This window comes from Carlito syrichta, unplaced genomic scaffold (assembly GCF_000164805.1).
Source record: "Carlito syrichta isolate Samal-C Ts95f unplaced genomic scaffold, Tarsius_syrichta-2.0.1 Scaffold130390, whole genome shotgun sequence".
Taxonomy (NCBI): domain Eukaryota; kingdom Metazoa; phylum Chordata; class Mammalia; order Primates; family Tarsiidae; genus Carlito; species Carlito syrichta.
In genome coordinates, this window is record NW_007074486.1 from 416,639 (window position 1) to 428,847 (window position 12,209).

The 12,209-nt window shown below is 41.4% G+C and overlaps 2 protein-coding genes across 2 annotated transcripts in view; one reads left to right on the top strand and one right to left on the bottom strand.

Annotated features, from left to right (window-relative positions):
- Window positions 1-12,209, bottom strand: part of TULP4 (tubby like protein 4) — a 103,137-nt gene that overhangs the window by 58,748 nt on the left and 32,180 nt on the right. Inside the window, exon 4 of the mRNA XM_008048978.1 lies at window positions 10,073-10,234. Coding sequence (XP_008047169.1) covers window positions 10,073-10,234 — 162 coding nt within the window. The remainder of the gene's footprint in view (window positions 1-10,072; window positions 10,235-12,209) is intronic.
- LOC103250392 (26S protease regulatory subunit 7) lies at window positions 5,229-6,691 on the top strand. The gene has a single exon (XM_008048975.2). The coding sequence runs from the start codon at window positions 5,276-5,278 to the stop codon at window positions 6,575-6,577; it is 1,302 nt and encodes a 433-aa protein (XP_008047166.1). The 5' UTR covers window positions 5,229-5,275; the 3' UTR covers window positions 6,578-6,691.

A 12,209-nucleotide genomic window follows, 5' to 3' on the forward strand; every position in this document is an offset into this window, starting at 1 on the left:
AACACAAACCAAAAACCAAAAAACAAAACCTATAGTTCCTGGAAGGAAGTAAGAGCTGCCCTGGGAGAGGGTGAGAGCTGCCCCAGAAAAGGGTGACAGCTGCCCTAGGAGGGACTGAGAGTTGCTCTAAGAGAGGGTGAGAGCTGCTGCCTAGAGTGCATGAGTGCTGTTCTGGAGGAGGTGAGAGCTGCCCTGGGATGGGGTGAGAGCTGTCCTGGGAGGGGGGCAAGAGCTCTGGAGAAGGCAAGAGCTGCCCTGAAAGGGGCAGTTGTTGAGGAAGAGTCGTGCCTAAGTCAGTCTTAAGGGACAGCAGAGGGAAATGTTTACCTAGGGGAAATGAAAAAATTCTTGCAAATAATGAATTATGACTGTTTTTGCTTATTTTTGTGAAGGCTGACTTTTCTATCAAGAGTGGGTCTCCTCCATGTGTTAGTCATGACTTGTAGGTCAAATATCAGTAAATAACTTTTCATTTCTAAAACTGTGGTGTGTTTAGCTGAGAAAGTAAAGGGCTACATTACTTCTTTAAAGCTCCCTTTATAAATCCCTTCCTTTCTGGCAGTATAAGACAAATAAATCTTCAGGAACAACACCCATCTAATTGAAGCTGCCAATGTGCTCCTTTAGAGTCATGAGTAAACTCAAGTCTCAAACAATTCCCTCGATGTAACAGGAAATCTTCTAGGAAGGAGAGCACAGAGGAGGTGTGATAATGGCACTGCAGTTACAGAAGGAAACACCACGTTCTGAGGAGATTTACACTGAAGCATGTACTTGTGAAATGACATGCTATCTGGGATTTGCTTTAAATACAACAAAGAAAAGAAGGAAAGAAAAGGGACAAAAAATACCCCCAAATGTGGTAGACTATATGTGTTCTTATTTTTTATATGCTACTGAAAATTTTCATAATCAAATTTTAAAAGTATATAATCAAAAATCCCCACCGAGTCATGAACTACTGGAACTACCTCAGGTGGTTAGCGGGTCTCCTTTGTTACCTCTAATGTGGTGCTTCAGGTATGATCCTGTATTTTAAGTCAATGAGTAACCGTTCTATTCAAGTGTCCAAAGTGTTTAATTTTAACTGTATACGAGTATTACAACAGTTTGCTTCTATTTACTATCTCTGAAATGATGTCTGCACACTAATGATATTTTAAATTTATTTTTAAATAATTAGAATTAAATGAATTAAAAATCTGTGCTAAAATAGTCTTTTTATTGCTTCAACTACTCGGGTCCTGACTCTACTCCACATAGGAAACACAGATCAGATTTCTTATACTGCGTGTACATGAGAATGTGAGATTGTCTCATGATGTCCCAGAGGGTCACGGGCTCTTGGCAACTGCTGCCGCTTCTCTTCAAATGATGCTGATGGTGTTTAAACTGTTGTGCAGACACTGCACTCAGAGGCATTATCCTGATGGCATGCATAAGATCACACTGTGTTCAAAACGGCCCTCAGAAGAGGAGAAGGCGTTTTGGACTTCCCTTTTGTGTCCAAAGGAAAAAAGATCAATCTTCCTTGTTAGGTTAAAAAAACACAAAATAAAACACCCCCCAGCACAGAGGCTGGATGGAGAAGACGACGTGACCACTTGCAACGCGTGTGTGGAGGTCCAGGAGCTGAAAGCTTTCACCTGGCGACTACTACTCACCAGGTGCTTTTTCAACTTCTACAGAATATTCTTTAAATAGGCAGATTTCCACAGGTGGATACTTAAAATATAATCCTATTTACAAAAACTCATTTCACCTACATTCTTCCAGTGACTATAAAAAGTGAAGTGTATCTGTGCCTGTATTTCATGAGAACCATTAACTTTTCTAGGAGTGACACTGTCTAGTTGGGTTACGTGAAACCTTCAATACTTTCACTTAGGTTAGTAGGAGCACTACCTTCAAATATAAATACATAGTCCCCGGTGGAGAAGTACTTAGGAAATACAATCAACAGGACTCATTGACTAAGTGGAGGGCAGAGACACAGACAAGGGAGAGTCTCATGTAATTCCCAGTATGGGCACAGATGATGAGCAAGAGAATGTAGCTGAGAGGGATGGAGAAGTGAGGCGGGTGGGGAGGACATGTGTGCAAAGTCTAGGATGCGCTGATCTGCAGGCACGGTGAAAGAGCGTGGAGGGGTGAGAATGAGGAGCACTGGACAGGAGCGGGGAGCCAGCAGCACACAGGAGGGAGTTGGCACAGCTGGGGCAGTGGAAGAAATCACCCAGAAGATGGAGAAAAGGGAAGAGGCCCAACCCTGAACAGTAGACAGAGCGAGAAAGACATGCACACAACAGCCTGAGGAGGGAGTGTGTCAGGACCACAACAGCTGGGGGAGGTGCAGGGCTAGGATGAGGCCAGATCCGTCTGAGAGACACTGCCAGAAAGAATGCTGCCTGGAAGCGCTGGCTGAGTTGGGAGATGCTACCCAAGGGGGCCGAGCAGAGAGGTGGAAGTACTGGGCTGCTGAGAAGACTGCACCTATGGCCAAGAGCCCAGGAGAAGGATGCTCTGTGGTCCGTGGGGCAAGAAAGACAGGAACCACTGACACAGAGGGAAGCTGCCAATGCCTGAGAGACACACATCCTTGCCTGCCTGTGGGGGAGGAGGGTGTCACTAACGTCCCTTAGCAGACATGCTTTAACGTCTTGAAACTCCCCTAAGATGATTTGGCTCTGCTGCAGAAGCTCTGAGGAGATGGAGCATCAGAGATGACATGGAGACAGATTCGCAGCTTGAGAAGAGTTCTCTGCAGAACTCTTTATCTCCCAAGGTAGAGGAATGTCTGGGAGCGTCTTCTTGGAGTTTCTCAGGAAGGGCAGAAACAAGGGACAGTTTTCCTCCTGTACTCTTTTGTGTGCACTCTTTTGCTGTGTGCTCTTTCGTTCAGAAGTTACCACAAAAAACTCTTCCTCGGTTAAATTAAATTCCTCAGATTTGAATCTGAGGTGCTCTCCTTTTGACCTGTCCACAGTGGACTCAGTCACTGTCCTCTAGGAGAATCATGCTCAGCCTAGAAACACTGGCAGATGTGTCAGCATCTCTACCTTTGTAATGGACACATGTCTCAAGTTCTCAGCATTCTCTCCTTAGAAGGCTCTCAGAGTAACCTGAGAGTCATCTAAGATCCAAAACGTGCTGGAAGGGTATTTTTAAATGTCTGTGTCTCAAAGCACTGCCATATATCAAGCAGCAAAGTATCCTCCCAAATCCAGGAGAACGCAGCAGAAACGAAGTCTTCTCCCCCATACACATGCTGCAATGTTGGTGCTTTCAGGAATTGCAAAAGCTTCATTGCTGCATTACTTTGGATCAACTTTGGACCCAGATTTTTTTTTTTCCAGTCATATTTATTTCTTTGACACTTTCTATTTGTGTCATTCTGTTTTTTTCCCAAGCCCTACAAAAACTATTCTATTTATAAATATATCCCAAGTTTATCAAGCTGAGTTTATATTGTTATTTCTTCTGTGAATTTTCTATTCCCCCAAATACTTTACCAGTCTATCATGGACTGAATTGTGTGCCCCTCCAGATTCATATACTGAATTTTGTTGAACAATTTTGCTGAACCCCCAATGTGACTTTATTTGGAGATAAGGCGTATACAGAGATAATTTATGCTAAATAAGGTGGTATGGGTGGGACCCTAATCCAGTATGACTGGTGTCCTTATACAAAAAGGAAGAGACACCAGGGATGTGGGTACACAGAGAAATGTCTGTGTGAGAACACTGTGAGATGGCGCCATCTGTAGGCCAAGGATAGAGTCCTTAGGAGAAACCTAATGTGCCAACATCTTGATCTTGGACTTCCAGCCTTCAAAACTGTTGAGAAACTTCTGTAGCGTCAGCCACCCAATCTGTCGTATTCGATTGCTGCAGCCCTAGAAGACTAATTCATTCAGTCATCACCCACTGCATAAATTCCAGGTATATATATATATATATATTTTTTTTTTGAGTTGGCTTCTCACTCTGTCACTCAGGCTGGAGTACAGTGGCACACTCACAACCACTACAACCTGATGGGCTCAGGTGATCCTTCCACTTCAGCCTTCCAAGTAGCTGGAAATACAGACGTGTGCCACCACACCCAGCTAATTTTTTTTGGTTTATTGTAGAGACGAGGTCTCGCCATGTTGCCCAGGCTGGTTTCGAACCGTGGGTTCAAGCAATCCTCTCACCTCAGTCTCCCAAAGTGCTAGGATTATAGGCAAGAGCACTGTGCCTGGCAAGTTTAAATATTTGAGGCTGATGTGTCATGATGCCTGTAATTTACTTTTAAAAAACTACAAAAGTATGTGTATTGTGGTGGGGGAGGAGGAGAGAAAGTACAATGTTAGCTTCTAAATAATAAGGAAGAGATATTCTTTCAACTTTCCTCTACGTTTAAAATATCCAGATCAGGATTTAAAGGAAGAATCAATGAATCAAAGAAGAATCTAATGAACTCCCAAAGCTGATTGTAAAGTGAGATATATAATCATTTAGGAAATACATATACGTGTAACACACACACACGTACTTTTCCAGGGTAGGTTTACAACTTTCACCTGATAGTCACTTAAAGTAGTCTACAACCCCCAAAAGGATATACAAACACCAATGCAGAATGAAAAAAATATATTACAAATAGGAAAATAGCTAGTCTTAAAACTCGATGCTTGTAAAATAAGTAGTACTTATGTTCTTGATATTTGACAGAAAGTAGCCTAAAATCCCATTATAATCTGAAATATCTCAAGATGCGAGGGGGAGGTTTTCTTCTAGAAGCTGTTTCTCATATTAAGAGTAGAAAGTTCTACGGGGAGACACCTCTTATCAACAAGGGTGCCTGAACGAAGCATATTTGTATATCTAACCCATAGCTGTCCCCCACAATATCATAATAAAAAATACTGATTATAAAAAAAAAGGAGTAGAAAGTTCTAACAGATGCTGGTGAGGATGCGGAGAAAAGGAAACACTTTTCCACTATTGGTGGGAATACAAACTAGTTCGGCCTCTATGGAAAGCAGTGTGGCGATTCCTAAAAGAGCTAGAAATTGACCTTTCATATAACCCAGCAATCACCCTTCTGGAAATACACCTGCAAGAACTTAAATCACTCGACAAAAAAGATACTTGCACACATATGTTTATTGCAGCACTATTTACAATAGCAAAAACATGGAACCAACTGTGCTGCCCACCAAAACTGTACTGCATAAAAAAACGTGGTACAGATCACTAAGGAGCCGAGGCACTTGGATCTACTAAAAATGCTGGATTACCTCAGTGCCGATCAGTGGAAAACCAAAGAGGATGAGAAGGACGACAAGCCCATCCGAGCTCTGGATGAGGGAGATATTGCCTTGCTGAAAACTTATGGTCAGAGCACTGACTCTAGGCAGATCAAGCAGGTTGAGGATGACATTCAACAACTTCTCAAGAAAATTAATGAGCTCACTGGTATTAAAGAGTCTGACACTGGCCTGGCCCCACCAGCACTCTGGGATTTGGCTGCAGATAAGCAAACACTCCAGAGTGAACAACCTTTGCAGGTTGCAAGGTGTACAAAGATAATCAATGCTGATTCGGAGGACCCAAAATACATTATCAACGTAAAGCAGTTTGCCAAGTTTGTGGTGGACCTTAGTGATCAGGTGGCACCTACTGACATTGAAGAAGGGATGAGAGTTGGTGTGGACAGAAATAAATACCAAATTCATATTCCATTACCTCCTAAGATTGACCCAACAGTTACCATGATGCAGGTGGAGGAAAAACCTGATGTCACATACAGTGATGTTGGTGGCTGTAAGGAACAGATTGAGAAACTACGAGAAGTAGTTGAAACCCCTCTACTTCATCCAGAGAGGTTTGTTAATCTTGGCATTGAGCCTCCCAAGGGTGTGCTGCTCTTTGGTCCACCTGGTACAGGCAAGACACTTTGTGCTCGGGCAGTTGCTAATAGGACTGATGCTTGCTTCATTCGAGTTATTGGATCTGAGCTTGTACAGAAGTACGTTGGTGAGGGGGCTCAAATGGTTCGTGAACTCTTTGAAATGGCCAGAACAAAAAAAGCCTGCCTTATCTTCTTTGATGAAATTGATGCTACTGGAGGGGCTCGGTTTGATGATGGTGCTGGAGGTGACAATGAAGTGCAGAGAACAATGTTGGAACTGATCAATCAGCTGGATGGTTTTGATCCTCGAGGCAATATTAAACTGCTGATGGCTACTAACAGACCTGATACTTTGGATCCAGCACTGATGAGACCAGGGAGATTGGACAGAAAGATTGAATTTAGCTTACCTGATCTAGAGGGTAGGACTCACATCTTTAAGATTCATGCCCGTTCAATGAGTGTTGAAAGAGATATCAGATTTGAATTGTTAGCACGGCTGTGTCCAAATAGTACTGGTGCTGAAATTAGAAGCATCTGTACAGAAGCTGGCATGTTTGCCATCAGAGCAGGGCGAAAAATTGCTACTGAAAAGGATTTTTTGGAAGCTGTAAATGAGGTCATTAAGTCTTATGCCAAATTCAGTGCTACTCCCTGCTACATGACATACAACTGAGTCCTGAAGGATTTCAAGTGAAAACACTTATAAGTGAAGTCCTAACCTTATATAGACTTGTTAATAACCACTTTGCAAAAAAAAAAAAATGGCTTCAAAATTGTAAAAAAAAAACGTGGTACATATACACGATGGAATATTACACAGCCATAAAGAACAAAATTATGGACTTTGCAGCAACTTGGATTTACAGTCTACAATACTCAATGATTTATCCCAGACAAATAACTGAGTACCACATATTCTCACTCATAAGTGGACCCTGAACATCTACCAAAATACTATAAGGGATTGTCAGTAGCTGAAAACTGCCAGCGAAGAGGGGCACATAACATCAATAAGGGTACCTGATCTCAAACCAGGCAAAGTGGGGACTAAAGGGAGGCCCAAACTTTACCTGTATGGTGACCATCTGTATACCTAATCCTAAACTATACCTCACCTCTCTTTAAAAAAGGGGGGGGGGTTAGAAAGTTCTCCAGGAAACAGGAAAAGATGGAGGAAGAGACAGGCTCCTGCAATTTTACTTTGACGTCCACCGTTCAGACCCACCCTGAGCCATGTGGGTGCTGCTTTCCATATCAAACTCCTGACATTACAAATATTAGGCTCTGTCTTTTCACCCTTTTTTCATGAATAAAATAAAACCAAGTAAGAGACACGAATGAGTGGCAGAGATGAGGGAAGGAATATTATTGTTCCATGCTGCAGTTCAGACAGGGCTGATAGAGTACCCAACACACCTTTTCTCTATATTGAATTCTTCCAAGGGTCCTCATTGCTTCGCTGATCTACAAATGTTTTTAAATTTATTTATTTTTTAGCAATGGAGTCCTGCTCTATTGTCTGGCTGGCCTTGGACTCCTGGGCTCAAGTAATGCTCCTGCCTCAGCCTCCTGAGGAGCTGGGACTATAGCCACCCAGCTGTAAGTCTTTCCTGTGTAATCCCACCTGTGAGTAAAAGCAAACATCAGGACAGAGGTTGGGGCCAGGAGCCACCCTGCCTTCCACATCAGCTCTTTCCTCACACCTGCAGAGCCAAGTCCAGTAGTGCTGGCATGGCCTCAATGAGTGCCATGGCCATGGCCCTGCTGATTCCTTCAGTCCCACATGCTCCCCATTGTGTTCTATGAGAGCAGCATCAAACCACTCCCTACACCGTGCTGTCGCTACCTTGGAACTTCGCTTGGGCTGCTGGAACATCATCCCCCATGCAGCTCGTCATCCCCCACACAGCTCGGGAGGCACAGTCAGCCCTTCCTGGGAAGTCCTCGCCACATGCTGCTGGCACACAGCAACAGTATACTGTGTAGGGAGAACTCTATGTCCTCGGCAGGTTCACTGGCACCTCGGAGGCAGGGGGCACGTCTCATTCCCTGCTGTCTCTGCAGTGGGTCCCCTGTCACACTATATGTGTGCAGTGTGTTGGGGACACTGGCTGGCACAGCTCATCAAGGGACCATGAGATGAGCCTCACAGACAGCTCATGGGCTCCATCTCTCTAGGTGAGGAAAGACCGTGAAGCCAAGACTTCTACTTATAGATCTGTAAGTACTTTCACATCTGTTGCCTTTCATAACACTATGAAAGCCCTGGGAACCAGGCAGGAAATAATTCACAGCCCTTGCCAAGGAGGAGGAAACTGATACAGGCGAGGTGAGGTGCCTTATGCAAGGTCACTTAATGGGCTGCAGCCCTTTAAGTCTCCTTGAGGAGACTCTAGGGGCACTGAAAAATCTATAGAAATAAACTTCAGGACACATGAAACTAAATGTCTCATACAACTACACACAAGTGCTGGGGGCAATTAGAAGGCTTTGGGGGAAAAGCAAAAGAAGAACTTGGAACTGAAAATATCTTTTCATAAATCTCATGATAATTTTGAGAAAATATTTGCCTTTTTACTTGAAAAACATGAAATTTAGTTCAGTAATTCAGTCAAGAAAAAGTGGCTCAAAAGTAAAAGCTACGATTCTAAATTATACTGGTTGCTTTTTTTTTTTTAACCAATAATAAACTTAAATTGCTGGTAGGAAACCTGGTATTATATGGATTCTGTTATACTTGGAAACACAAGTTTTCTACTTATAACAGTTAACTTGTCAACTCTTTTATTTCAAAAATGAATTGTCAATATATAGTTTTATTAGGTTATTAGTTGTTATTTTATCATGAGTCAAACAGGCACGTTAGAAAAAAGTTTGAAACTAGATTTTAAAAAGTGAACCCGAGTCTCACTTTTTAACCATTGTAATATACCCACGAGGGCCTTTTGGTTCATTTGCTGCCCGTTCTTTTACTAAGCGAACGGGCCTTCCTTTGATAGTTTTGCCATGTGGCAGCACATCACGCACACCATTTTGCATCCTGATCTGTTTAGCGTAATACCACTAGATTACTACATTGTCCTCAGAACTGCATTCTGTAATTTACTGAATTATTCTATAATCTTTTTAGTATTTACACTTCAGTTCAGTTAACCCTTCTCCTGTTTTTTAAAAAGTAGGCTGCTGTCAAATTTTTACTATCATATATAATGCTTTACTGACTTTTATTTTCTTCTATTTTGTTTCTTTTAGATAAGTTTCTAAAGTATACTACCAAATCAAAGTAGATGATAATTTTTAAGACTTTTAGACCAAGCACAGCGGCTCACACCTGTAATCCCAGCACTTTGGGAGGCCAAGGCAAGAAAATTGCTTGAGGCCAGAAGTTTGAGATCAGTCTAGGCAACAGAGTGAGAACTCGTCTCTACAAAATAAAAAAAAATTAGCCAGGTGTGGTGTCATGTGCCTGTAGTCTCAGCTACTTGGAAGGCTGAGGCAGAAGGATCTCCTGAACCCAGGCAGTTGAGGCTGTGGTGGAAGGATCATCTGAACCCAGGAGGTAGGCAGAGACTGTGATGAGCTGTGATGGTGCCACTGCACTTCAGCCTGAGTAACAGAGTGAGACTCTGACTCAAAAAAATAAAGACTACTTTGATGTACTCTGCCAACTTGCATCCCTGAAGGAGGCACACAATATTACCAGCAATGAATGAGAATGCTGATTTGTTCATACTCATCAATAATCAGTAAAGTCATTTGTATCATTTCATTATTTTTTGTTAAGTAAAAAATATACCCTCATTGTGCTAACTTTCCATGAGAACAAATATTATTCCATCATATGACTAACTAGTTGAACTTCCTTTTTTGTGAATTACTTATTTGTATCAATTACCCATTTATTAATTGAGTACATGTCAGTGGATTAAAATAAATTTGTATAAACATTTTCTATAATTAAAATGTTAGTTCGTTTACCATATTGGTGGGAAATATTATTTATGGTCCATTTGCAATTTTGGTTTTAAATTTCACCTGGATAGTTGTATTGTTCCTTTCCTGCATGATTCTTCCAGAGGCTTTTGCTTCAGCTCCCTCCTCCCGTCCCCTTCTTCCTTCCCATTTCCCACAGTTTTAATATTACACACCCACACTCCAAAAGTATTACCTGCTGGTCATCAGGTGTCCATATGCCACATGTGATCTGACTTTCCAAGTTGATCTCAGATGACCAATGTCTTTGTCCACTGACAGAACCGACGAGGACAAACCCATCTCGATATGAAATAAGTGCTTGAGTTCCATCGTGGCTCCACGTGAAATCACTCACCTGAGGACACACAGAGAAGAGGGGTCAATTTGTAATCTGAAAGGGAAAGCAATTTCAACAAATCCTAGACAGTTATTAGAACGAAAGTCTAATATGGAGATGACCTTAAAGAAAACAATATAAAACACATTATTTGAAAAGTTTTAGGAAAAATGACTGAAACTAACTATAGTGTATACTGTACATCAGCACTGTTCTATGTGCTTTTCATGTACATTAATTCACCAAGACTCCTGACAACCGCCTATGGGAGGTACCATCCTCCCCATCTATAGAGAAGACTCAGTCGTACATGGTGGGCGAGGGCTGGAGCCGAAAGTTATCCCACGGACATGCAGGGTCCTTCCTTTCAACCAGTCTCCCACTGGCAGCTGATACGGGATTCTCCATCAGTGTTAGTTATTTGTCAAAATCGTAAAGCTCTAAGTTTATGATTATATTCCCGCTCAGTCTTGCTAACATTTCCTCAACCAAAATGAAGGAAAAAAAATCTAACCAGAAAACATCACTTGTCTTGGGTGTCAAGTTTCTCAAATGCATTTACTGCATCTTTTCAAATGACCATATGATTTTCCTCTCTATTAATCTATTTTGGTAAATTATTTGTATGGGTCTTCCACTATTATCCTATTCTTTCATACCCTATAGGAACCCAGTTTAGAGGTGAGGTACTATCTTTTATAAACACAGTTGAAGTTGATTTGCTAGTGTGTTTAGAATTTCGGCATCTGTACTTATGAATGTAACAGATCTGTGATTTTGGTTTTGTAATGTCCTTGTTTGGATTTAGAAAGACTGCATTGACCTCTCAGAATGAGCTGGATAGACCCTCTTTTTCTACTGCCTGGAAGAATCTGTAAGAACTTGGGATGACTTGTTGCTGCAAAGTTAAATAGAACATGCCTGTAGAACTACCTGGCTACGTATTTTTTCATAGAAAGATTGTTAACCATTTATTCATTTTAATAGTCTTAGTATAAGTCAAACTTACAAGTTTTTAACTTTTTATTGAGTCAGTTCTGATTATTTTTTCTAAGGAATTTGTCTAGTTCACATTTTCAAAATTGTTGGCAAGTAATTGTTGATAGTATTTATTATTCTTTTAAAAATCAACTTTACTGAGGTATAATTTACATGCAATAAATTAAATAATTTAACATGCAACATAATAAAATTCCCCCAGTAGCCAACCCCCCAACCCTCACCCTTGGTCCCAGGCAAACAGGGATCTGATTTTGGTCAGGAATTGCTCATTCTAGAATTTCGCATAATTGGAACCATAAGATATGTTAAACTTTTATGTTTAACTGCCTTTGCTCAGTATAAAGATCTTTAGAAACATCTGAATTCTTGCATGCTTCAGTAGTTCATTCCTTTTTATACATGAATATTACTCCATTGTATAAATACAACACAATTTGTTTATCCAAATTGCTGGACACTGGGGTTATTTCCAGTAGTTATTATAAAGTCACTATGAACATTAATGTGCAAGGATTTCTGTGACACATTGTTTCACTCCTATTTTTTCTTTTCTTTTTTTTTTTTTTTTTGAGTCAGGGTGTCACACTCTGTCGCCCAGGAAGGGGTGCAGTGGCAAGATCACAGCTCACCGCAGTCTCGAGCTCCAAGGCTCAGGCAATCCTCTGGCCTCAGACTACCAAGTAGCTGGGACTACAGGAATGCACTATCATGCCCAAATAATTTTTTTTTTTAAAGAGATGAGGTTTTACTATGTTGCCTAGGCTGATCTCAAACTCCCTGAGCTTCAGTAATCCTCTTGTCTCGACCTTCCAAAGTATTGGGATTACAGGTGTGAGACACCACACCTGGTCTCATTTTTCTTGAGTAAATATCTAGGAGTGAAATGAACTGCTAGGTCATATGATAAGTGTATGTTTTTTTGCTTTTTGGAATTTTTTTTGAGTTGGAGTCTCACTCTGTCGCCCAGATTGGAGTGCAGTGGCTGCTCCTG